The 27847-nt window shown below is 40.6% G+C and overlaps 1 protein-coding gene across 4 annotated transcripts in view; it reads right to left on the reverse strand.

Moving 5' to 3' along the window:
• lmx1bb (LIM homeobox transcription factor 1, beta b) overlaps positions 1-21103 on the reverse strand; it is a 57886-nt gene extending 36783 nt beyond the window's left edge. For 3 of the 4 annotated variants that reach the window (XM_030783879.1, XM_030783870.1, XM_030783862.1), the window contains exons 1-2: positions 20962-21103; positions 19743-19929 (exon numbers count right to left, since the gene is read on the reverse strand). In XM_030783879.1, the coding sequence (XP_030639739.1) occupies positions 19743-19929; positions 20962-21103 (329 nt within the window). Of the gene's footprint in view, positions 1-19742; positions 19930-20148; positions 20151-20961 lie in introns of all 4 variants that reach the window. The other variant, XM_030783889.1, reaches the window with a different exon arrangement.
• Between the last annotated feature and the right edge of the window lie 6744 nt (positions 21104-27847).

The raw sequence follows: 27847 nt of genomic DNA on the forward strand, positions 1-27847 counted from the left end.
CTGTTCTGCCAAAGCAAATATCCATTGTTTAAATTTAGAAAGAGCTAGTTTAAAAACTGAAGCGTTTCGAGAGATTAAAGAGATTAATCTCAGCATTGAAAGAAATCGCAGCAATAACTAAGGAAGTAACCACCACAGTAACCACAAACAATGCTATATTATGCTCTTTGACTTGTTTAGCATGTATATATTGGAGCCCTCTTAGTTTATAAAAAAGGCTCCAGGTAACTTCCTTCTGATCATCAACCCAATTATTATACTGACCACAAACAGCACACATCTAAGACAGCAAAATACGACAGTAAACATCCGTCCATAAACAAAAAAGACAGCAAACCTCCTCCGGCTTTTTGCCTCTGCTGTCTGTGTTCACCTGCTCTCACGGGAGGGAGGGGAGGGGGGGGGGGGGCTGCAGTTATGCAGATGAGTAGTGACAATGTTATTGTGAAAGGAATATCAATGGAGTAATTATAGCTACACGAGCCCTCTTTCTCTCTCCCTTCCTCTCAACTCTCCCGTCCTACCTATCCTCATTTCTCACCCCGCTCCGTCTCTCCCTCTCCCTCTCTCCATCTCTCTCTCTCTCTCTCTCTTTCTGGCTCTCTCTCCCCGGGGAGCATAGAGGCGTACAGCTTCACTTCCCGGTAGCAAAGCTAATAATGCTGGGGCTGGGATGTAAGCATGGAGAAGGGCAGCCTGGGGGGCTCTGGGCCACCAGACTGCTAAACGTGACCACGGGCTCCTCACGGGACTATGGCAGCGCGAATCAAATGATTAATAAAGAGAGCCTGGAGAAGAGCAGACACACAGACCGCTGTGTGTGTGTGTGTGTGTGTGTGTGTGTGTTTGTGTGTGTGACAGACAGAGAGAGAGAGAGAGACAGAGACAGAGGCTGGGTGGGGACATATGGATAACCTTTGACTGAGGGCTTGGCTGAACGTGACCTTTGCCTAACTGATATTGAGTGAGTTATAATGGAGCATGTATGTAAAACATATGGACTAAAAGTATTTTTTTAGCAAATAAAATGCATGGCAAAAAACAGGCTCAGCATCAGACTTAAGAAAATATCCCATTTACGATTTCCAATAGATACATCGTGACATTGGACAATATATTTCCCACTAATCAGTACTGTTATCCATTCATGACGATTGACACAGATACATGTTATCTTGTCTACGAAACGACATTGTGTATTTTAAAAGAATTCTAATTGTTGTTTGTGACATTGCTGTTTGAGACAGATAACACTAAAAATTCTTTGTCTAATAAATTTTTGGCGGCTGGCCAATCGACAAACGATTTTGGGCATGTACGAGTCTCCTAATTTAGCGCTCAAATTTGTCTCTGTGGGCTAAGAGAAGGCACTTTTATCCCCATTAATCCACCTGGAACAACAGCAATGCCGGTTTGAGGCACTGTAATCTCTTACCTGTCTGATCTTTGTACAGGTGAAGGATGGGCTGACTCATAAATAATGAGAGAAGAAGGAAGAGAAAAAAAAAAAAAGAGGGAGAAACGCTGAGAGTAAAAGTAGAGTTGAAGAGAAAAATGAAACAAGTGAGAAAGAGACATCAGCACTTCAGAAGAGGTGGCCTGTGTGTTTGCGTGTGTGTGTGTGTGTGTGTGTGTGTGTGTGTGAGCAAAGGAATGTGTTACTTAAAACAGCATTTGCATTCTTCTATTGCTCCCTCAGGCTATGCATGAACACATCATTGCCTGTCTTTCCCTCCTGCTGCATATTCTATACCTAACACTGGGGAAATCCAACAAATATCTGTTTCATACACATCAGATTATCGGTTTATGCCAAAACATTCTTTTTGACATAAAAAAAAATAAATAAATAAAAAATGGCTGCTATTGCTTGCATTCAGGTAAGTCATTCTCCAGTGAAAGCAACGACAATCAGCAGAACCTTCTAGAAAAGGGAAATTAAGGAACAAAAAGGTGCGAAGACTCTTCCTCGTCTCTCGAAAGCGGGTCAAGAGGAGCAGGCCAGAGGTCAAACCTGAGCTCTCGAAGCGCGTTCCATTACAGAGCAACACTCTCAGAGAGCGAACACCTCATAGATCAGAAGGAACTGGAAAGGACTTATCACCACTCGTACCTCGCAAGTAATAAGTCCCACTTAAACCTGTTACAGAACCATAAGTGATGGTCTGAGAGACAGGATCCAGAAGCTTCTGCACCAGACACACACACATTCACGCACGCACGCACACACACACACACACACACACACACACACACACACACACTGAGATGTGTTACAAATCATCCTCTAACCCCCTGTGTGGGAATAAATTCTGATTAAGGGGCCAAACATACTGAAGAATTTCCAAGTAGTCATATATAAATGAGTGTATTGCCTTTTTGGCAAAAACTGAAATCAAAAGACTCATCCCACATACTTGTACACGATTGCATAGTGTCAAAAGACATAATCGTTCATAGTTTGCTTCACATTTAGGTAATGAATCATAAAATACATCCAGGACTCATGAGGGCCAATGTAGGAGATGAAAGTGAATTAATTGGAATCCATGTTCAACTTGTAATGTTACGAGTGCATTAATGTTCAGCATAGTAAGGTTATGTTCAAGAGAGTCAGTGAAGATCAGCAAACACAAAAACGCAGACAGGCAGACAACACCACACCCATACACACACCCATCCCACTCTCTCTCTCTCTCTCTCTCTCTCTCTCTCTCTGTCTCTCTCTCTCACACACACATACACAAAAGTAAGTCAGGAGAATTTTGGATTTGTCTAATTGACAGACAGCACAGCAACACTAAAGAAATGTGGTTAGTGAGTATCTGTATCTACGCCACTGGTTTGCCAGTTCAACGCATAATTCACACAACAAGTGGCTAAATATTTCCCTTCAAAACAAATCCCCCGAAAACCAGAGTAATATATTATAAACAGGAAAAAAAAAGAGGGGAAAAACTGTCAAGTCCAATATTTATCCAATAACTAGGCCCTTTGCATTCTGGCCTGAGAGAAGAAAATATTACGCGGTCATAAAAGACCTCTGTGGTGTGAAGTCTCCAATTTTATTCATTCTTTTTTTTCTCTCTCTTTCTTTCTCTTTCTCCCTTTGTTTCAGTTTAACTGGAATCGTTCTTTGACGCCTGTTTCTTATTTTCTTTTTTTTTTTTGTTTTTTTTGCACAGGCATAAGTATAATGAATAAAAAAAAAAAAAGACATCCTGCATCATACTCTGTTGCTGTGGTAGGAGCCATAAAGCTGATGCTAACATGATTAATGGCAGGGTCAGAAGGGAAAAAAAAGGATGTCTAGCACTGTTTATTTGTTCCTGTTTCAATGCTTGTCGTTTCTTTGGGTTCCTTTGATCCTCCAGGACTTATGAATCTATCACGTAAAGAGTTACCTGCGAGGGACGTTTTTAAGCGCTGTGGAGCTTGATGCTAAGCATCTGTACGCCGCTAACATCCGGAGAGCAGATCAAATCGCGTAACAAAGGGACAAATCAAATGACCCCCCCCCCCAACCCCCAACCCCCAACCTCCTGCCCTCATCTACAATTTTAATCACTGCTTTTCACAGAGACATAATGGACAGTCAGGGACATGGTGTATCTCACGAATGTACACTATGACAGCAATTTCCCCCCTTTTTTTTTCTTTTAACTTCACCATCTTTTAAACCCGCTCAAATAGCGAATATAGGCGAGAAGACGGACTGACACCTCCTCATCGTTGCAAAATGTCGTGTGCGTGGCAGAGGTACCCGGCCGCTCTCTGTCAACCGTAATGTGACCTAAACATGTTTCGGGAAGAGCGATTCAACCGAGGCTTTCAAATGTCAAGCGTTTGTGCAATTACTCACAAGCCTCCGGCAGCCAGTGCTCGGGGCTTTCTTTTGCCCCGACGGAGAGAAGAGGGAAAGTTTAGACATGATCATCACTCTGAAGAATGTTCCCTCATCTATGATAAAATCTCACTTTGATACAATGGTAAACTCCACCTTTTCCACGTTCTTCTGCTTGATAAAAGGCTGATGCAGTAATGACATGTCAATATTGCTTCGTGATATTCTACCATATATCTTTTGAATGAGGTTGAGTATGTTTTCAACATGATATTCAGCTCAAATATTGTTAAAACAGGCAACATAGAGATGAGGCAATAATAAATGAGTCATCGTTAATGGTGACCACGAACGGGCTATTCTAATTTTAAGGCTGAACCAAAATCGGTCACACCTGCTGTCCATATCGATATGTGTCCTCTTCTAGCAGGCAACATGGATCAACACTGGGGAAGTGAATAGATTTCCATTTTTCTTTAAGTTCTCTTTCCAACTCTGCTTTCTCTCTCTTATTCTTTCACTCTCTCTCTCTCTCCCCTCAATCTGGTTCAAGTCCCAGAGGCATTTGCAAAGAGCTGCTCACCAATAAGAGACCACAGGACTTGTTTAACAGAGAGAATCCCGCCGGCTAATCAGAAGCAGGCCCTGACTTCTGAACCTGTCGAGGAGTCTACACCCTCTCTGATACAGCTGTGTTCGGACACAGTGCACTTCTCCTCCCTGGACCCTGACCCCTTTCTCCCCAAAACTACATGACCCCACGATGACACCAGGACCTTTCAGACGCTCTGTGATGTTCCTTTATTTTCCCCAGCCACACTACCTCCATCCCCCCCCCCCACACACACACACCCCACGCACACACACACTTTTTTTTCCCACCCCAAGGGCACAGTAAGAAGGGCACTACATTTTTTACTCAAGACAAATGTTCTCTTTCGTTTTGGTTTATTTATCCCATCAATAATCTTAATAATTAACAGATAGTGCGTTGCTCTCTCAAAAACCATTTCTTCATGCTCTCAGAAATATCAAAGAGGCAAGAACGACCACTTGTGCTTAAAAAAGAAGAAAAAAAAAAAACAATCAAATGCAACCAGAGAGCAAAGGATCATTGATTGCAGAGCGATGTAAGAGTTTCCATTGCTCGTTGCCAAAATACCATTAAATGTTACGGGCACACCAAGACCAAGGTAGCATGCTGGTCAGCACAGAGGCCTGTATGACAACTTACAATGAGCAGAGACCCTGCAGACGCCTTCAAAAGACTCTACATGCCTCTAAAACTTAAAAAAGAAGAAGAAGAAAAAAAAGAAACAGACAACATTCGCTTACCACTGTGGCTCTAGTAATATGTGTAAACCAAATGAAGCACTAAACTTTTAGACCTAAGGCAGTTAATGATGCATTTGATGGTTATGAAGAAACAGAACAAGAGGTTTTTTTTTTACAATTCAAATGTTCTGCTTAGCTGTAACAACTGCAAGCCTGTCTGATATCCTAACTTGAGGTCAGTGGTTTGAGGTTAGCTTAGGGGTGAACCTATTACACTGGTGCTACATCCAGGGTGTGGGGTGAGGTTTAAGGGGAAGAGGGTAATGGAAGTGAGCCAGTTTAGGGTAGTGGTGTAGGTCAACCTACAGATGATCTTTCAGCTGGACAAATAGTTGTACCTTTTAGCTCACTTAGCTAGGGCCTGACTGAAGCTCTGAGGTGGGTCATTTTAGGCCAGTTTAGAGCGAGTCTGTCACATATTTGTTACGGTGTGGTTCTTTCATCATGACAAAAGCAACAACAGAGCATACATATTGTTTTTGTGTTGCATTATTTATCAACCAATAGTAATTTCAGCCAACGGATGAGATGCTAAGTCATAGATAACCATTAGCGAACCACTGTCTAAGTTCCTACAACACTCATCTCTGGAATTTTGTAAATTTCCCAACGTATGTTCAAAAAATAAGCCAAAATGAATAAATAAATAAATGAAATAAGACCTTGTGAGAGGAAGAGAACCGTTTAAAAAAGTTGGAGTGTAAATCTCATTTAATGTCACACATCCTTGTGTTAACGTTGCTTCCAGAAACCGCTCACTCTTTCTCTCTCCCACTCCTGCCTCTCTTCTCTCCTCATTACGCATAGTCTGGAGCTGAAAAGACCACATTCTCAAATACTGCAAACTATAAGCGTTTTTTTTTTGTTTTTTTTTTGGAGTGGACTGCAATTGCCTGAGCCCACCGCTCACTCTCGTTTAGTCTCATTCGTTCAAGATCTCCCTGTAATTGTGCTTTTTTTTTTTTCCCCGCCACCTTTTACAGAGAAAGAGAAACAAGGCTCCAATACCATATGCCTATCAAAGACACCATGCTGTGAGAAAGTGTGTGCGTGTGTGGGTGTGTGTGCGTGCGTGTGTGCATGCGTGTGCATATGTCTATATGTGCACTGAGTGAATTTTTTTTAATCTTCCATGACTCATAAGTTACACATTACTTTTGTAGCTTGCCAGGACATACAGAAGGAAGTGCAGCAGTTACAACTTTCTTCTTCTTTTTTTTTTTTTTGGTCTTGTCTTTAACGTAGTATCCATTAGCACAGTCATATCAAGTCATCACGGCGAGAGAGAGCACAATTTAACCCTTTCTTCCAAAGCAATCTACAAGTCTCAGGGCTATGTTTGGAAAGCAGACAAACTGACAGAATAAGGCAATAGACTCTCTAAGAAATACAGGGAGGTTCTATCGAGAACTGGACGGTGTATTTTTTTTTTTTTTTGGGGGGGGGGGGATAAATAGTTGTGGAGAAAAAGAAAAACATATGCCGTGTGGTGTGGCACTAAACCTATATTTCATGCATGACTTTGGAGAATGTTAATAAGGATTAGAACCATACTTCAGCTAATGCACTTTTCCCTAGTGGGGCCAAGACTGATGTTTACTCGTGTTTCTCAGACTGAGAGACATAACGTACGAAGCATAATACTAACTTTAAAAACGACCTGGGAGAAAGGTATAAAATATCTGTGCTTAGGAGTATGGAAAAAAAGAAAACTTTGTTCCTCTTCAGCCAGTAGTGTATAATGCGACCCCCCCTCCTTCTTTTTTCTCTCACACGAAAGGTCTTCATCCAATCTCTCTCTCTCTCTTTCACTTGCTCTCTTGCTCTCTCTCTCTCTCTCCCTCTGTAGTCTTTATTTCATTAGGAATGACATGTCAGGGGGCTAGTGGAGTCTGCTCTTGCCTCACACTCAGTGAATGGCTTCTGGTTAATGTAACAGTGATATTACATGAATAAAAAAAAAACAATGCTTCATGTGTACGTGTTTGGTTTCCAAAGAAAGATGGACCAATTAATCTGATTACAGTCTCAAATCTGACAACATGTGTACTCATGTATCTCAGCATGTGGGGTGCAGATGTGTATGTTTGTGTGTGTGCATGTCTGTGTTTGTGTGTGTGTGTGTGTGTATATTCGTGTGTAACCTGTAGACCAGGCCAGATTGTTGAAAGGATTACTGCAGCTGCTTTCCAACTGGATTGGACGCACCAGTTCTGTAAAAGTCAGCCTTTTGTGGCCTGGTCGTCTAAACAAGCTAATACTGTACTCATCTACCAACCGCCCATCAATCAACGCATACAAAGTCAACCACCACTCACACCACTTTGTTGAAAATGCTTACATAAACAGAACCCAAAGTGCTGAGAGTTTAAGAGTGTCGGAGCATCGGATGGTTGACAGTTAGTGAAGCCTCTGTTTTGCGTACGTTCCTCATTTGTCAGGATGACTGATGGACACGGCCACAAGCGAATAGGAGGTCATCGTCAACTCACAACTGTATGCAAATATAGGCCACGGACGATTGCGTGTCCTTCTCACGGTTTTGGGCCAGCAACGACAGGAAAGACACGAAAGGAAATACAGATTGAAATCGTAAACCTCCTGTCGAAACCTTCTCGCTCCATTTGATAACACAACACCGGAGCACTTAGCAGATCTGAGGCAATCATTTATTTTCTCTGTCTCCCCCCCTACCCCCACCCGCCCCCCTCCACGCCATCGCCAGTGTCTGCAGCTACGTCCCATGCATCCGTTCTGCTCGCTTACTGACAGAGATACGAGTCATTTGGAGAACTGATTCGGGCTAAGTTGCCGATTTAGGTGTGAATGGGGAGGAAAAGAAAGATAACAGAGAAAGAGAGATTGACATATGTTGACGCTGCATTTTCAAGGCACAATGCATGAACCAAAGAGAGAGAGAGAGAGAGAGAGAGAGAGAGAGAGGGCCAGATGGCAGGAGTGGGAGTTGAATAAGTTGGGAAGAAGGAGGACAAGGTTTGGTGGCATGGTCTACATGCTACAACCAGAGTGTTATGAGTGAGAACAGAAGCCACAGACTACAGTCTGGTCAGCGGCGTGTCCAACTCCTTGGCAACCTGACAGACACACTTACACACGCGAAAACTGTTTTTCTGTACGTAAAATTCAAACACAGAAATTCAAATTCAAACACAGAAATTTTACAGTATACAAGCTGTAAATACTCAAAGCATGTAAAATATTGAGCATACAGAATTTCTTTGTTTCTCTCTTTAACTGAAACATGACTAAAAAAAAAAAAAAACTCCAAAAGCAATTTGTTGCCACAAAGTTGTAAAATCGCATATTCAGGTTTTGAAATCTGAATTTCAGATCATCATCCCAGTTTGGAACGTGCCGTATCCTTAAATCGAAATAACACGAGGGAACTCTTGTGGTAATAACCTCATGACAGTTCGCTAGAAAGTTCTTTTGATGCACCGTCATGACACTGAGGCTATTTTATTCACCGCACAGACTTCCAGGATATGCACCGAGACTTGATCGCACGCCTCTGTGGGTTCCTGTCAGCCAAGCGCTGGCTTGTTTTCATCCGCAGACTAAGAGTTTTTAAGATTCAAGTAACTCCACAAAAGCACATGCTATGATGGCATGTGACACATGGCGAAACTATACATTATGTGAAAAAGTGCCTGAGAATACTCAAACGAGAACTCCTGAAAATATGCGATATATGTAGGAGGAAAACAGTTTTTTAAACTATTACGGAGAGGTCGGGTGAACGGTATAGCACACGTGGGGTGGGTGGGGAGGTGGGTATTCCTGTGAAAGAAAGGAAGGTTTGGGCCGGCCTTCAGGTGGTTTGGCATGGAGAGCACATAGCAACATGAGGCGAGCAATGCAGCCCTGTGGAAGAGGGGAGAAGGGGAGCCTCATGGTCAGTGTATGCTGCATACGGATCTCAGGCTCAGGCTTCTCCCTCTCTCTCTCTCTCTCTCTCTCTCTGCCTCTCCAGCTAGGCTCCAAACGCCACACTCCGCCTCAGGTTTCATGTTCTCGGTCAGGGGTTGGAGATTGCGTTCCCCGTCGAACCGCGGGAGCAAAGGGGCCACTCCTCAAGGTCTGACATCAGACAGACGCTCACCCCGGGAGAAGGGGACGCTTTCGACCGCTTGACCCTCGTCCTAGAACAACAGGAGTGAGTCAGCGGATAAGGAGAAGAGATGAATTGGTCTGAGATGCGCCCCAGGTTTCCCTTTCAAGCCGTACAGTTTTGTTCCAGAGGCCTACAACGATGAACTTCTACTGGGGAACTTGCTTTTTTCTGGAATGATCTCACAGGCGTTAGGATAAAATGTCCGCTACACACCGACGAGGATCAACAGAAGAGACTGTGTCGGGAAGAGAAGATTATTTCACACCACGTAACAAAAGTCAGCATTGAAGTTATAGTCTCACTGTTATTTCACTTCCATAGTGGTCTAGAGACTGCTTGTCATCCAACAATGGTTAAATATTGAGTGTGAGTCTATTTTCCACAAGCAATCCAATATTAGCTCTGTAGATCTATTTCTGGGTATTACTGTACTTGGAAGCATTTCCCCACAACGCTTTTGTTTGCATTTTCATCTCAGACCCCCTTGCCAAGTATCAGGTGAAACTATGGAGTAATCCCTAGAAAATAATCATCGCGCATGAGGGCAAAACAGAATAACACAGGGATGTTTTGCTGCTCTTGTGGCCAGTCCCTTGTTTACATTTATGTCACATGTGACATTTCTTCAACACAGCGATTAAAAACAACTAAAAAAAAAAAAAAAAAAAAAAACGAGTCTGATGCCAACCTGTTGTACAAAAGCAGCGTGTGAAGTAGCAGAGAGAACCTCAGAGAGAATCTCCCACTGCTCTCCTTCAATCAGCTCTTCTGTGAGCCGGGGTCTTGAGTGGGGTCAAGTTCACCTGCATTGGAGACTCCTACTCTCTTTCACACGGGAGATATATCATAATTAGTTATTCCGTTTACATGACATCAAGGCCAACAGCTGTAAGACTGGCTATATCTTTTACTTGTTATTATTTCATATGAATAGTTGTCTTTCTAAAACGCATGTGTGAGGGATCATGTGAACGTGAACACGACATGAATCAAAATCAAGGTTTTATTCAATTTCGGAAATCTGCCATATTTCATCCCCTTTACCCGCCCTTTTCCGAAACAAGCGAATCGTTTTGCAGAGCTGGCGAGCCCTGGAATTTCCTGGGAAGATGTATTGTGGCTGTTTTCGGAGAAATATTAACATCCAGCCGGCAGAGACAACACGGGGGTTGGGGCGGGGGGTGGGGGGGGGGTAAGAAGAGCAAAGGAAAGGACAAGGAAAGGAAAGGAAAGGAAAGGATAGAAAAGAAAAGAAAAGAAAAGAAAAGAAAAGAAAAGAAAAGAAAGGAAAAGAAAAGGGAAGGTACAGATGATCAAGATGTAACTTTTTTGTCCGAAGTAAACTACATGATCTAATTACTTTGCCCTACCTGCAAATGTTACTCATACCGAGTCTGATTTTTTTTTTTTTTTTTTTTTGCATTTAACATTGGATTGAAGCAAGACAACCTGCCTGCGTAGTGTTTTCCAAGTAAAGCGAATTTGTTATATTTCAAAGTGTATCGCACTCTCGTTGTACGCGTGAAAGAAAAACGTTCAGACGCGTCCTGTACAAACAGCGCTTAGTGTATACATCATCAACATTTTTGTTTGCGTTCATTTTCTGTGGTATTTAAATTCGCCATTCATTTCTGAAAAATATGTTTAGAAAGAACAAGAAGACAGAATGAGGATCCAGAAAAAGACGGGAAAAAGATACTGTGCTCTCGCTTACATCTAAAGTTATCTAAAGTTATCTAAAATTATCATTAGCAGTCGCTGTAGCAGCGGCTGTACTAGTAGCCACGGCAGCAGTCATAGAATTTTAATTACATAAGAAATTGAATGATTTGAATTTTCTAAAACGGTTCATCGTTGAAAGTATCTTCATTCTGCTGTGCTTCATCACGTAAAGCTGTCTAAATCTGTTTGCCCATCTTTAGTCGCTGTGCACTGGTCATCACCAGCAAAGAAACCCTTTCGCTCCCTCATCTTGCCTGCTGCTGACTCCTCCACTCCTCCTAACCTCTATATCTTCCAAATATTTCCCCTTGCTGCTTTTTGAAGCTGCCATAAGGTTAGGTGACCTCCAGCACAAATCATTTTAGCTGCTTGTGGGGGGGCTCACTGTCCCGCGGAGGTTGGGAGACTCCGAAACCCGATCTCCGGCGCTTTTGCGTTCGCGTTTGTTTTTCTTCACCCAGTCAGCGATGGAGCGATCAACAGCGATCCTCAAACCCAGAGAGAGAGAGAGAGAGAGAAGGAGGGAGGGTGGGAAGGGGAGGAACTATTGGACGGCTCCTGTCAGTCTAAATGTTGTTCTTTCAGTTTACTTAAACCTCTTCCCTCCTTCTCCTGCCTCCAGCTCCTGTGGGGAATAAGACATATTTAGAGTTCTTTAGACATCTTACTGGAGCCTCCTAAGTTAGGGTTCCGGAGTCAGCTTTGAATATGTACGCACGAGCACACAGACACGCACATACACACACGCACACACACACACAGTACGCTTTCTGATGGACAGTACCGCAGATTTCCTTATGCGAAAACATTCTTCATTAAACCTCTCTAATCCTTTTTGCTCTGTGTAAAAAGAAAGAATGCTAAACCTGTGCTACGTTAGACCTAAGTGAAAGAGAACAAACTTGTCCTGGACCTCAGGTTTTTTCTAACACATCTTATAGCACAAGAAACACAGCGTACATTAAGCGAACAGCGTTTTATCTCTGCCTCGCTCTTTGTTTGCTCATTGTTTCCAGTGAACCAGATCATTAAGATCTTCGGGTCCAAGTGGCAGAAGCCAGAATGATTCAATCCAACAGACCCTGCAGTCCTGGCAGCCCACCTGCCCACGGGTACATTAGCTCCACGTGAGGGGACACAGAGAGAGAGAGAGAGAGACTGTGGATGGAGAGAAGAGGGCTATGGGCCGAATGGATGAGAGTAATCAGATTGGTTTCAGCACATCTGATCTGCAGTCTAACAGACTTCCAAACAGTTGAATGAGTAAATAAAGAGCAGCGGGGAGCTCCCCGCGTGGAGACAGATTATGGCCGGCGTTGAGGGGGGGGGAAATAGCAGAGAGGAGGCTGTGCCCCCTGAAGATGCAGTCCCACCGGGAACAAAAGCCGGCCTACTGGGGTTCCACCAGAAAACCAGCAGAGTGGATTTACTCTCAGCGAAAAGCAACCGCTCCTCCCAAGTATTTCTGACACATCAGAATGCAGGGCAGACATGACATGTTAATACAGACATACGCTTTGACAATTAACAACCAAACAAACACCGTCAAACAGAGAGGTACACGTGCAAACCTATGACCCCGACAAACTGTAAACGGCAATGACCTGTGAAAGCAGAGGTCAATTTTTTGAACGGACAAAATAGGAAAAAAAAAAAAAAACTTCAAACAGTTCTCCCTTGCTTCATGTATACCAAACAAATATTACTTCAGACAAAAAAAGGTGGAATTGTAGCAGTAATGGCAGACTATGAGGGTGCTATAGTGTGTGTGCGTGCGCATGTGTGTGTGTGTGCACGTGCGCATGTGTGTGCGTGCGTGTATGTGTGTGTGTGTGTGTGTGTGTGTGTGTGTCTCATAAGCTCTGTCTCATGCTCACTTGGCTGTGAGAGAGGGTCGAGTGGGGGAACATCTCAGTGATGCCATTTCAGAGCAATGTCCCATTCCGGAGCCTATTCTTCCCTCCTTTCTCTCCCTGACACGAATAAAGGGATTAGGGCTCCCAGCTTCCGTCAGAGCCCCCTCTCAGGACAAAAGCATAGAGAGCTTAGTGAGACAGGCCATGATAAAAGTGCAGGTCTCTGTCACTCAGCCTGGGCTCAACTACTGCTGTTTGGAGACTAAGCTTATTATGTTATGAAGAAAAGTAAATGTGTGTGTGTGTGTGTGTGTGTGTGTGTGTGTGTGTGTGAGTGAGTGAGAGAGAGAGAGAGAGAGAGATTACAAAGATTACAACACTAACTGTTATAAAAATTGGTCTGCAGATTCTTTTTTGTCATTAATTAATTAATTTAGCTAATTCACTACTCTTTGTGTGAGTGTGTCTGTGTGTATGTGTATGTGTATGTGTGTCTGTGTTTGTGTGTGTGTGTGTGTGTGTGTATTTGTGTGTGTGTTTGTGTGTATGCATGGGAGTATATGCGTACTCATGTGCATGCTTGTTTTAAATGCACTGTAAGGGAGACTGCAGAACATCGAGGGCAGACAGAGGCTCTTATTTGGAAGCCAACACACACCTACGAATGCGTCTGCGAGTGCCAGTGGAATGTGTGAGGTTGGTGTGAGAGAGAGCCTGAGGCATAGCACGCCCGTGGCACCATTTGCCACCCTCGTGCCACTGCTGTGGAGTGTATCTGTGAAAGGCCCAAACACTGGAAAAAAAAACATAGCCAATTATCAGCCTGACATATTCAAAGATTCAAACAGCCTAGCTCTGCAAAACTGCTGCCAGGAAGAGAAATGCCATGTCTACCTTTTGAGGACAACTACACATACTACGAGTTGACAAAAACATTTGGATTATTTCCGTATTGGAAAGTTTCTCTGTTGTTGTTGTGCTGTGTGGCTGGGATCCTTGTGCTGGCATGTGGATACCGTAAACTGTTCTCCATCCAGACTTAAGTGGACAAAACAACAAATATCTTGTTTTCTTTTTCTATTCTATTTGAATGCGCTATCAATGCTGAGTTGGTGAATTGTTCGTGTATGCATACAGCTTTTAATTATTCGTTTAAAATTTGTTTCAGAACTGTAACAATACATGTATCGTGACACGATTCAGTACAAATTGAAATTCTATTGCTGGAGATGATCATGTCAGTGTCTGCATTCTAAGCAGTCTCCTCACAAATAAATCACTCTGATTTAATTAGTTTATTTAACAGGCCAGTAAGATATGTATTTTGCATGTCAGATTTTTAAAGTTCAATTGTGACAATCATTCTTCTCATTCTAATATATAATAACAAGTTGTCGGTAAAAGTGACTGTTCTATATCTAATAAGCATTAGCAAAAAGGGAAAATGCAGATAAATAAAATACCCGTTTAATGTGGTTGTAGGAATAGTAAAGGCTTTTGTCAAAGCATTTTAATACATATTTAATATTCAGTGGAGCAGCAAAAGGAATGTTATGTTATCGGAAACGCATATCTACCGGTGAGAGAGATCTCAATCTACAAAAGCCTTTAACATTAAGAGAATCACCGCCTTTTAATAAAATATGAATTATTAAAAGCAGAGACGTAAAACCAGTATATCTTAGGCAGAAACAGCAAACAACGCTTCTCCTGACACCAGCTTAACAAAGAGGAACCTCACTGAGACCTGTTTATCACAATACTGGGTTTGAAAGCTATATCTGCATGTTTACACTCAACATCCAATCACGTGAACACATACATATCTGTATGTGACCAGTGAGCACACACACACACACACAAACACATGCACACATAGACACACACACACACACACACACACACACACACACACACGCACGCACACACCGCTCATCGAAAAAAAAAAAAAGAGAGGGAAAAAAAAACATCCTTTTAGGTCAAATTGTAAAGAGGGTGGTTGGAGCACACACTAGCCATGGGATGACAGATGATTGCATCATTTTGGTGCTGCTGGGCCAGTCCACGCTGGGCTGGAGCGATGTTGACACAGAACTTAATACTTCCGTCCAGAGGAATCGACTCCCGGACGGGCCGCCAGATCACGGTGAGGAGCAGAGCACAGCGCCAAGAGGAGACAGGCAAGCTGGAGCAATATTACCTAAACTTAAAGCTATCTCTCACTTCAGAGCAGTCTTTTGTTTTGAGGGTCTCTAAACCGTTCCTACTAAGTCAGAGCGAGTCTTTACAACTCCATTATTTTGACTTTGTCTTTCTTGTTTCCTTGTTTTGTGAGGGATTACAAAGTAACCGAATCAGTTATCAATGGCTGGATGATTTGAGACATTATATTGTTGCTGAGGCCAGATGCAGAGTTTCTGTGGAGCAGGGCAGTAAAGAGGAGCGCGACCTCACTACATGGCTGTAGAGAAAATGCTATCTCTTTTCAGAGTGTCCCGGTTCAAACTGTGAAAACATGTAGTTGCAAAGGTAGGTTCAGAACGCCGGGTTGAGTAACAAACACAGAGCCAAGCACCAAAATTTACTCGAGTCAGCGAGAGTCAATCAGCCCCCACGCGCCAAAGCGCAGCTAATTAAAAAACAACATATCGCAGGAGTACACGGTTACAGCCCTAAAAACACACCTATCAGCACACCAGGGGCTCATCCTGAACTTACCACTTCAAGCAAATTATCCCTGGTCCAACACTAACAACATAAGGAAGGCAGGGACCAAACTGCCTCAAAGGGCAAGAGAGGTAATACAGCAAATATGTCACATTTTTGATATATAAACATCTACAACACTTAACATGAAAGAATAAAATGATTTAAGAAGTGGATGTGATTAGCAGCAAAAGCTTGTCTAGTTTTTGGACGGTATTTGGACGGATTTTGTGCAATAGAAAAGTGTGGTATGTGCATGCTAAGCACAAGAGATAAATAAATAAATCTGAATGCTGCGGAAATTCGTTTGAATGTGGAAATATTCAAATCGTAGGAAATCCTGAAATATTACGTTATCTTATCAGAAACGACATGTAAGCATCAACTAAATGACAGGCTGTCAAAACAACTCCAAACACCTTTCAGTGTTTAACGATAAATAAGCACTAAGGTGAGTTTTCTTGCGAAGCCAATTTTTACTCCCAGTTGTTCCCTCTGAGGGAAAAGGCTTTCACAAAAGGTGGCCATTTTAGAGAGAGCTTGTGTGGTAGGGCAAAGCCTAACTCACTGCTTGAGGGGAATAATTGAAGTCACAACACGGGGTCAGAATTCAGTCTCAAGGGAGTGAGCAATTCCTTTCTAGTTCTCACACACTCTCTCTCTCTCTCCCTCACACACACACACACACACACACACCCTACATGTACAGTCAATTATTATCATGTTATTCATGAAAATCTGTATTATAATGTGAATCATGAGAGTACTGTTTTTTCGAAGAGGTGATTGAAACTTTATCACCTTCTCTACAAAGAGACATTTTTAATGAGTAAATACAACGCTAAAAAGATGAAAATTTGTGCAATTTAAAAATAGATAAATAAATTAATAATGTAAGCATTAAAACAGATGTCATAAAATACTAATAATGTAGTTTTTAAATTAAAACAAACAAAAGGAAAACAAACAAACAAACAAAAAAACAGTTTTGTAAGAGAGGGAGAAAAAAGGGGGAAAATAGTAACTGCATGCATTGGTTCAGGCAATCTCCTTTGTTCTAAAAAAAACAAAAAACAAAAAACCAACCAAAAGAAATAAAAACTAATTCTAGCTTCATGCCCTCTCTTTGTCTGATATTTATGTGAATGTCTAAGGGCTAATTTGTAACACATTAAATCTACACCTTGTTACCAACACTAATCCTCCAATAACATTATTTTGACAGAGTTGCTTAAAACTACTGCGAGGTGAAAATTCAGCCTAAAAACAAGTCATAAATTCCACTCTGTGAAGCTCATACTGCAAAAAGAGCAAGCAGGGATGTGTGAGTATGAATGTTTGCCCAGTTCTAAGATTTATAGCTCAGGTGATTATAGGGCATGAATCACTTGATGCTAAAATGTCATTATGCTGAGCTCCAGTGTAAAAGGACTAGGAGCTTCACTGAGACCCACAGGCGTTTTGACGACTGACACATACAACCTAAATGAAACTCATAAAAGTCAAAATGGTGCTAATTACATCACTAAGTAGGCCAATCACTGTGGATGAAAATAAACAAATATAACTGGGAACGAGGAAAGCATGCACATGCCTGCATGTGTATGTATATCTCTGTATGTGTGAGGTGTGCGTGTATGTGTGTGTGTGTGTGTGTGTCTGTGTGTGTGTGAGACCCCCTAGTAGAGGTGAACTGACGACTGACGGTCCGTTATGAAATGGCGGTAGTGCTGTAGAGTGTGTGTGGGAGAGAACACAGTGGGGCTACCCTGCAAAGCGGCGGCTGGGCCGTCGTGATTTACGCCGAATTACAACACACTGTCATGTCTGATCTAAACCCCTGACATTGCGACGGACGGCTGTCTCCTCGCACCATGAGCAATGAAGTAAAGCACATACACAGAGACAAAAGAGCAATGATATCGTAATAATAGCTTTATGATAAAACTCGGCCAAATCCAAAGAAAGTTTGAACACATTAACGGTTAAAGCAATGAAATAATGCTGTAAGTTTAGAAAAGAAAAAGAAAAAAAGCCTCACACCTTTTTTCCTTTTTTCTTACTAAGTGATTGACATAGGAGGTTGCGGTTTTCTTATTTTCAATGCTACCCGTGCTGCAAATAATAATAATAATAATAATAATAATAATAATAATAATAATAATAATAATAATAATAACAACACAAAATGCATTTAAAAACAGAAGCAAAAATCAGTGCAAAATGTTTTCCTCATGATCTCTCTTTCTATCTTTCTAACTCTGATTCTCTTTCTCTCACTCAGTCACACATAAACACACAGAGAGTTAAAAAAAAAAACATGGAAAGGCTGAGTAGAAAAAAAAAACCTGAAATCCCTCACATTGCCCATCCTAAGCAACATTTGGCTCATTCCTGCATTAGCTGGTGTTTCCCAGGCAATGGAATTCAGGGCCTCCGCTATGAAATTCTCATTGTTGCCGCTAACTGCTCACGGTCATGTCAGGCAAGCTAGAAGAATAGCTTAGTATAGAGTCAAGCAAGGAGGCAAAAGATGTCGTCTATTGTTTGCTTCCTGGCATCGAGCAAGGGGTTCCCAGTGTTCTTTTGACTAGTAGCCATGTTTCAAAATCCCTGACATAAAAAGCTCATAAAATGTAGCGACATGCATGAAGAGCACTTCTGCAACATAAGACACCCTACCGTCCGCATAGTGCCCTCAGACAGCGCGCGATATCAACACAACATCCACCTACTGAGACCAGCATATCTCCCTATGCGGACACTGCTATCAATATCAGAAATTGTTCGTAACACCTTTTATCTTTCCGTGCCTAGATCCAGTGCGAATTTGCAAAGTGAAGTTCAGTTGGAAAAAAAAATATCAAACACACTGCAAACACTTTATATATAAATATATAAATTAAAAGAAAAAACTGTGTCCGAAGATGGTACAAACCAATGAATTACAAAACAGACGGCAGTAAAAGAACACGCATTAAATAAATTGAGGAACTACGATGAGCAAATTCAATTGTTTAATCTGACAACGGTAAGAAATTATCTGTTCTTTTTAACTGATTTTATAACAATGCGTCTCTTTTTGTTCGGGTTGTTTCGCTGTAATATTCCGGTGCAGTGGCCTGTAACAGCACCGCAAAACATTTAGGAGCCGTAAGCGGAATACAAATAATTACCAAAGCGTAGTTAAATTTTTCTTAGAGAGAGAAAGAGAGAGAGAGAGAGAGAGAGAGAGAGAGAGAGAGACTATGTAAAATGTTTCTAAATTAAATAATTGATTATCTGCTGTATAAGATCTTAAAAATCTCTCTCTCAGTGTTCAGCAAAGCATTGCGTTAGACCTACATATAAATCGAAACAGTTAGCAGTTTCAAAGTTATTATGACAATTAGACAATTTTTAGTTATTAAATTAATCTTCGAATCTGTTCACTAATTGACAGTAGTACTCGTCTGCTGCAAATTAAAACTGATGGACCAAGATCAATTTGCCGTGATCGCGCATCATTTCGCTTCACGCATCACTGACAGTAAAATGTTGCTGTGAGCACCGCTTTTAGGGGCCGACAGGTGATCAAACAGTTAACTCGGCCTTGAGCGTTCAGTAATCTCGAATCAGTGAACTACAAATGATCTAACTCTTATTCATTCATATTTTATAGTCCTATTGCTATTTTATGAAAATATTACGAGAAAAAAAGAGAGAAAGTCCTTTTATTGTGGAAAAAATATTTTGAAATGACCATATATGCACGCGAAATTCTCCCCGTTTTGAAGAGAAATTAAAACTATCAATTTGAAAGAAACATTTTTTACAAAAAAAATTGTCGTTAAAAAATCTTAGCCGGACCAAATAATATGGTCTGTGTGAGAAAGGGCGCTAATGTCCATATTTAAATTTAAAATGGTGATTTCTACAGGATCCTACGAGGAGATCAACAATTCTCTTCGGAATCGCAATCAGTTGTTATGAATCAGTCCTAATAACTTTTTTTTAAATCATTTTATGACAACCACAATCAGTAAAATCCAATTTCAAACAACGCGTCGTTGCAAAGCACCCCGTAGGATTACATACGAACCGTATCAGTTTTTAACGAACCATTAAATGTTTTATGATTGAAAAAAAAAATCCCTGTCCTTACTGTTGGTAGTCATGTTTGCAGTAAAGTTTCCTCTCCCGGAAGTAGCAGCTGGTGGTGAGCGGCTGTTGACACACAGCGCACTGCAAACACTCCTCGTGCCAGGAGGACTCGTTGACGCGCATCAGAAAGCGGTCAGAGATGGGCCGCTGACATCCCTCGCACACTGCCTGGTGATGGCACTCGGTCCCTGAAGTGCATGCAAACAGATTAAGATACTATGCCTGCGTTACATCCATAACGACTATCAAATACAGCAAAAAGAAATTCAAACATACTAAACAAAAGGTAAAATTAGATAAGCAATAATAAATTATACTTAAAAAAATTGAAACAGTTGTATGGTAAATGCAGCTAGGGATTATTAGTGGACATCAGTGGCATACGGTATTGGTTGTCAAATTCAGACATCTGTTTTTATTTCTATCTATATTTTTATTCATAACATCCCCCCCCCCAACACACACACACACACACACACACACACACGCACACACAAGCACCGAAAAAGACTCGTTTCTATTATTGCGATAGAAATAGAATGGAGATATTTTATATGACTGTAGGTAAATTTGAACCTATAAAGTCGATATGAAATATAGAGATACACTACCTCACCCATGCACAGAGACAGTTTTGAGAAAATTCAACATGTGGAGTTTAGAAATATACGGAAAGCTTTGCACCGTTGGGTGCTATTTATATGCTTTCTATATGACAACTAAATTTATATAACACATTAATGAATGTGGGTTGTATCAGTGTGTGTTTGTGTGTGTGTGTGTGTGTGTGTGCGTGTGTAAGAGATGTAAACATATGGTGACAAGGAGATAGTTTGTAAGTGTGTGTGTGTGTGTGTGTGAGAGAGAGAGAGAGAGAGAGAGAGAGAGAGGGAGAGAATGTGTGTTGTGTAGTGTAGTGTGCAAGGCAAGCCAGTATGAATTTAGTATGTGCATGTATCTCGAGATTCACAATTGAAAATTTGACCTCACACTGTTTAACAGGGCTTATCGCGTAGATACAGTCAATTGTTACCTAATCATACATTTGAAAATAAGGCGGCTGACCGGTGTGGGGATGCGTCCAAACAGACTGCATTACACAAATAGAAGTGCTGCAGCGATTTAAACTTTACTTGAATCATAACATCAACTGATATTCAACTCCGAAATATTTCCGAATTATTGTATGTTACGGTTCAGCCTAGTCTGCAATGACTTACCTAGCATAACTCCAAGAGTTGCTTGTGCCGACCGCAGCGGATGGTCTTCAATTTTTATACCGTCCAACATCTTTGAATACTGCGCCCTATTTCCCGTAGTGAAGCACCGTTCTAGTGAATCAGGACCTGTTGCAATATCCATAACAAATATTTTGTCAGACCTGTCTTCGCTTGATATCCAAACAAGAGCACACAACATTAACTGAAACGGCTCGATCACACAAGTATTGTGTGATTTGTAGCTATGATAGCCTACTTAAAAACTTTTCATTGTAGATGACACGGTCACTTTTGGAATCTGTTGTTTGTCAGACCTCGTTCTGGCAGTGTAGCGCGAGGAGACGCCAAGGTAAACTTGATAAACACGCGATCAATCACCTGTTAATTAGAAATGAATCGGTCTAGACGCTTTCCAGACGAAGCTCAAATTGTCTGTCCCGGCCGCGCTGAAACAACTTGCAATGGAGGATCCTTCTGTTGTTTAGTCTACTGTAAATTGCCTCAGTGTAAGAAAGGTACAAGAAAATCCGTAAATCCAAGAATGATGAGTGAGATGTCTCAATGTTAACTCTCAAAATTAATGTGCCATTCGGATCCCTGCCGCTTGAGAAAGCCCTAAACTGAGGTTGAAGTGAAGGAATAAGCTACACCCTCCCCTTTCTGTTCGCGTCACTTTCTCATACTACTTACTGACATTGGGATGCTATTGGTGCACAGTGTCCGGGAGCTCTGCAGAGTGGAACTAGCAGCGTTCCGCCCTCCAAAATCGCAAACGAGTAGCCTACCAACCCAGTGGAACACGAGGATAGTAAATAACAACGCAAGATTGCGATGAAATGGCAGAACCTTCACACCAACACGATTAAATCGGTTTGGAAAATTCAGGATTTCATAACTGTGTGAAATAAGAGTATAAAAACAAGAAAGAAAGAAAGAAAGAAAGAAAGAAAGAAAGAAAGAAAGAAAGCGAGTCATTGAATGGGTTATATGAGCATATGCTTTTTCGTGTATTGTTGTCTTGGACTACCTGGTAAATGCTGAAACTGAAGTATGCAAGGTTGTCTATAATACCATCGTTCTGAAAAAGTAATCCTGACTATCTGTAAATCTTTTTTCCCCCAAAATTAAATTGCCCTGACTAATTTCCCCTCACAAGAAAGAAATGTATGGAACTCATATTAAATTAACAACGTCCGATTGTTTATTATTATTCATATTATAGTTCATTTACTATTATTATTTATTTTTTTCTGTTTAATTGTATTATCTTTTTTTTTTTTAATTTACAAAGATGATGCCTGTATGAAATCTGGTTAATGTGTGCTTTCCTCGCCAGATCAGCTTGGTTAAATGTTAGCTTTTGCGGTTCTGTTCATCTCTCTCCGAAACCCTCTCTTCTCATGTAGAAGGAGGCTTTGATATCAGGTAGTGAAGCATCACGTCTCTGCCGTCCGAATGCTTTGTGGTATTGTGTCCATTATGAGACCCCGAACCTTATGACCCCCGTCTCCGATGCACCTGGCGATGCCGAACGATAACCAGCGAGGCCCCGACGGTGACTGATGCAGCAAGTTGAAATAGAGATGAAGACGTAGGGACGAAACTGACAAATAAAACGTATCTCAAACTCACGAAATAAAGCTGAGCAACAAAAGTTCTATCTCCAAACCAAACCTAGTCCGAGGGATCTATTTAAACGCTTTAAAGTGCTTTCCAGTTCTGCGTGAATCGTAATTTATTAGAGGAAAAATACTTAGGCTAAAATAACAGAGATATCAGCAATATCTAAATATATGTGAATAATTATTTGTTAAGCTCAGTTTTTATCTCTATAAATACATTTATTAGCCTATATACATTGACCAACCTACAAAAATACATATAGGCCTATAGTTAATTTATAGATATACGCATATATAGGCTACGTATACACAGACTTGTTGAAAAAAATATTATCATTATTATTATTATTATTATTATTATTATTATTATCATTATTTTCACAAACAATAACTTTATGTTTTGGCACTGTTTACCATTGGCTCTGTTTACCATTTTTCATATATGTTATAAGCTCTGACCGACGTTTGTGGATTCAAAATATTCTTTCTCAAAATATCCTTTCCATTATTTTTTATTTGGAAAAAAAAGATGATTAGGATGGGTGACCTCATTTATTGTATTTTGATGTGGAAATAATAAATTTGCATCAGTTCTGCCAACAGGCATTCAGCACATGACCTCCATAACTTAATTGTGTTCGAGCGGGCAGTCTAAATGGGCAACGTAATTGTAAGACCCCATGCGCTCAGTCATTAGAGTTTTAACCTAAAAAGAGTCGTTTCTTTCATCTTTAGGTCTTGATTAATTGCATGTGTCCACAGTTGTTGGTGAGATTCACTGGTCTCAGGTCCAGACTTTTTCATGTCGCCTAAGGGGGAAAGAGCCTTTAGAACAAAATAATCCGCAGTTTCTCCACAAATTAACGGATGCCTCTTTCCTTAAATTGATACCAAATCCATATCAAGTGGATAACCACTGTATCATTACTGTAACGAAAGTATAGATTAATGGGTTATGATGGGTTGTAATTATCTAAAAAAAAAAAAAAAAATCATATGATCTTCCAAATACACTAAGCGCTGTTCAGAAAAGCTGTCAAAGACTTTGAGTCTCCCCTGGTGCCTTGCAAAGGTGTGGAATGCGGCAAGAGCATCGCGCCTAGCCTAAATCTCCTTCGCGCGCTATACGTAATTCGTCACGCTCCCTCATTCGCCTTCACTCCTGGGATTTCACGTACCTCCGAGCTATTTAGGAGACTTCAAGCCGTCGCCATGAGAGATACCTATGACCCTTCATTATCGAACCCTCCCCCCTCTCTTTTAAAATACATTTCTTCAGTCGACATTCTAGGGAGCCAAATCTTACTGCTGCCAGTTCATTATACTCTTGTGTCTTTCTTCATCCTCTTGCTGGACTGTGATAATGTCGTGTTTTGTTTTCCTAAGTATCCACCTCTTTTCTGCTGTGCTGCAAATATTCATACAAGACGTAACCATGGGAGTTAACATAATTTCAGATGGATTAAGCATAAAATCAGGCTAAAAAAGGGAAGTAAGACAAGGTAGACGGCCTGTACTATAGCCAGCCTCTCGGGTTATTATTTATCGCCCCGCGTCTAAATCCATGGATAAAATTTTCGACCAGGCAAATAGATTCTAAATCAAATACAAAGCATCCTGTCAGCGCACTAAAATTACAGAGTTTTTTTCTGAAAGCCTAGATTGTTTAAATATAGCTATATCATTCACGACATTAACTGACATTATTGGAGCGATAGTTGCGTAATGACAGGTTGCCCTGATTTGGGCATCAAGATAGACAGGTCATTTATTCACATACAGCTCAGTCCACCAGTGACAAGCAAATATTTATTGACTATTTCAAGTGAGTAGTCGAAATATACCGTCATATATTTTGAAATCTGAACATAATTTTAATAAATTGCCTTGTTATAAGTGTTGCGACAGCAGTTACGTTCACAATTAATTAACAAGGAAAAATGATGTTACATATGGAGACAAGTATTTGTCATTAACGCATAGTACATATTTTTCATTATTTATCAAATGGAGCAGACAGGCGGTAAAATGCCCTCAGAATTAAAACATCAAATCGAAACTCTCGAATCGTCCCTCTTTAAATTCTAAACGCACATTTTTAGGCTCCGGAATAAGCAGTGATGTTGCTTCAAACAAATTAATTAAAACGAATAGAACGAATTATGATAAACGTCTATAATCCCTATGAATGTTAATCTATAACAATTCAACAACAACAGCAACAACAATAATAATAATAATAATAATAATAATAATAATAATACACAAATACAGTATATACAGTTTTGTCAAGACAATTTACAGATTCCCTGCATATTATTAGGATCCGAACAGACGTAACATTTCTATAGGTCGCTGTGATTGTTTTTATGAATTCAGTGATCATTAGCAGCACACATGCTTTAAGGTTATTATCATAAAATGTCTTTCATATAATTGCAGCATCAAATGAAAGGAAGATCGTTTACCTGGTAATCATGAGTTTAGTGGATTTCCTTTGTATTCAGTCTGAAATGACGCTGAGCAGTGCTATGTTTATTGATGGTACGCGCAAAAACCGCCGGATTTGTCCAAGACGCCCTCTTGCGTCAAGACGACAAACTGCAAATAAACCAGAAAAGAGATTTTCGAAAGATGTGGTGAGCTAGAATGGTCGACCAATAGACCAATTAACGTAAAAGTCTGCAGCTGTTGTATACGGGTACAAAATTTAATAATTTATTGTGTCATACGCAATCGCAAGGGTTTATGAGTGAAACAGCTAAACCATGTCCTGGTCGGCAGATATGTCCGCGTTTTCGTTTCAGTTCTACCCCTTAGGATGAGAGCTGCTACGGTAACCTGGTATTGAACTGTACACATTTCTGGAAACATAATTGTAGACATTCTTTTCACTTGCTAAATGTAGTGGGAACAGAGCAAGAAAGAGTATCAGTTTGAAGATAGTGGCGTTTCCCAATGCCAATCAGAACCAGGCACAAGCCCTCTAAAGGGTCCGACAATACTGACAGGCGTGCTAAGTACAGACTGAAGTTGGCCCTGTCCTTAACTGACACGCAGTGACATTGGATCTCGAAGTGTTTCATAAAAGCAGATCTTACTGGATAAGCATAAAAACAATTTAAAACAAACGCCTCGCATATTTAGACCTTTTTGCAAACACATAAAAGTTTCACCTCTGTCACGGGTTTCGTGTCCTTGGTTTTTTCCCCCTTAGAGAGGAGACTGAAGGCCTAAGCTATGAATATTAATTGAATTCTGTATGTAGATTGCGAACTGTAAACTGACTCCCCATTAAAGAGTTCGGAATGATTTCTGAGGTGTCCTATCGACCTGTTATTCATTTCAAAAAGCCTTCCCCCTCCCCCCTCTCAAAATGAGACGTCCGGGAGCAGCAGGTGTGTGACACGTGCACCTTGGAACGGGGAAAAATCATTTAACCTGAATGTATGTGCCAACTTTGTTACTTTTTAGTTAAACAAACGGGATAATTCAGCCTCAAGGTAAGGACAGTGCTGACTAACATGCATGAGAACTTTTGTCTTCGCTGGGCATTTTAGAGGCAACTGAATCTAGCTGATTACATTGTAACTAATTATATATCAAACTGTATGATAGCGTTCATTTTGAAACACAAGTGAAACATTTTAGCTTCCACTTAATTAAAACAGTATATTGTTATGTCTGCCTTTAGACTGAGCAACACCTCTTACCTGCAACTTCAGTGTGATATGTTTATTTGTCCAACAATATTGACATATTTTAGATTATTACCTAACAAACATCAAAGGTAAAAGAAATGTACACCAGTTAAATTACGGTTTATACCAATAAGCCTGCATATTCTTGTTTTAAAGAATGGGTGATATGTTTAAAACAATGCTGCCAAGCCAATCACGCACTATATATATATATATATATATATATATATATATATATATGAAATCCACGAACAATTTCTGCTCTCTTTCTTTCTTTCTTTCTTTCTTTCTTTCTTTCTTTCTTTCTTTCTCTTCGAAGTGCTATTTTTTCTGTTTTGTTCATGCATGTTCTACCAAGCGTCACGCAGACACTGATTATCTATTTATTGCGATAATTAAATTGTACTGTCTGGATAGACAGTTTGGAAATGTGTTAGTGGGACATGACATCTATTGTCAGCGGTGAGATCCCCTGGATGAGCGTATTGTTCGGCTATACATAGGTAAATAACCTAAGGGTCTGTCCTGCAAAACATAATATTCTGTTTGACAGCTGTGACACGAATGGAGCTAAAAAAAAACCCCAAAAAACAACTAACGAATATTACCGCAACCACCATCACCATCACCATCACCAATAATAATAATAATAATAATAATAATAATAATAATAATAATAATATAACAACAATAATAATGAAATCAGTTTTTCATTGCATGTATAGGTTTACTTCTGATAAAACAAGCTCGAATACGTGATTGAGATGCAACATTGCCCTGACCCGAGACATGTCTGTAACCGCGTGCAGAGAGCACTGCCCTCTAACGAAGGCTCCTGAGCAGAGAGAATACTTTTTAAATCCTGTGTTCTGCCAAGGAGCCCCCTCTTAAACACTTTTGTGGTTAAAAGCAACCTTAATGGCCATAGACAACGCATCGTAGGCGAGACGTCACAAGATAGTGATTGTTTTTATTCCTCCACTATTCTCTTATAACGCTCCGCTTTGTAATGGCTTCTTTAAACGGAAATCAAATGACCGCCCTATCAACCGAGACGGCACCTGTACGAAGACCTCATACGTAACCAGAAAAATAATTTTCATGAGAGTTTAAATTTTTGAAAGGAGATATTTGTAAGATTAGCCTAATTTACCTGAGCTTTAGCCCACATGAAACTATTTCGGAAATAAATTTATGTAAAGCACAGTATCAGCTAATTATGAATGCGCGCAATATTTATTTGTATGTATCCAGTCTTTTGTGATAATAACTATTAATTCGTAGCCGCTAGATAGGCATACATGTATTTTTGTAATTCACATCCTCATTGCTGTGAATGCTAATTCGGAAATTATTTTTTACAGCAGCACAAGAGTTGCCCAAAAACACCGTGACCCTGTCGCGAATGTTTTCAGAGAGTATAGTAAATAAAGAAAGATTTGCTAATAGCGTCGTCTTCCCCCCCAGTTTAACGGCCCCGTTTAGCCTCATCCTCATCACTTTGGTCTAAGTAAGTGAAACTCAGTAGTCAGCGATCATAAGGAATGAAAACTAGTGCCGGGG

Source organism: Chanos chanos, chromosome 1 (genome assembly GCF_902362185.1).
Source record: "Chanos chanos chromosome 1, fChaCha1.1, whole genome shotgun sequence".
Lineage (NCBI taxonomy): Eukaryota > Metazoa > Chordata > Actinopteri > Gonorynchiformes > Chanidae > Chanos > Chanos chanos.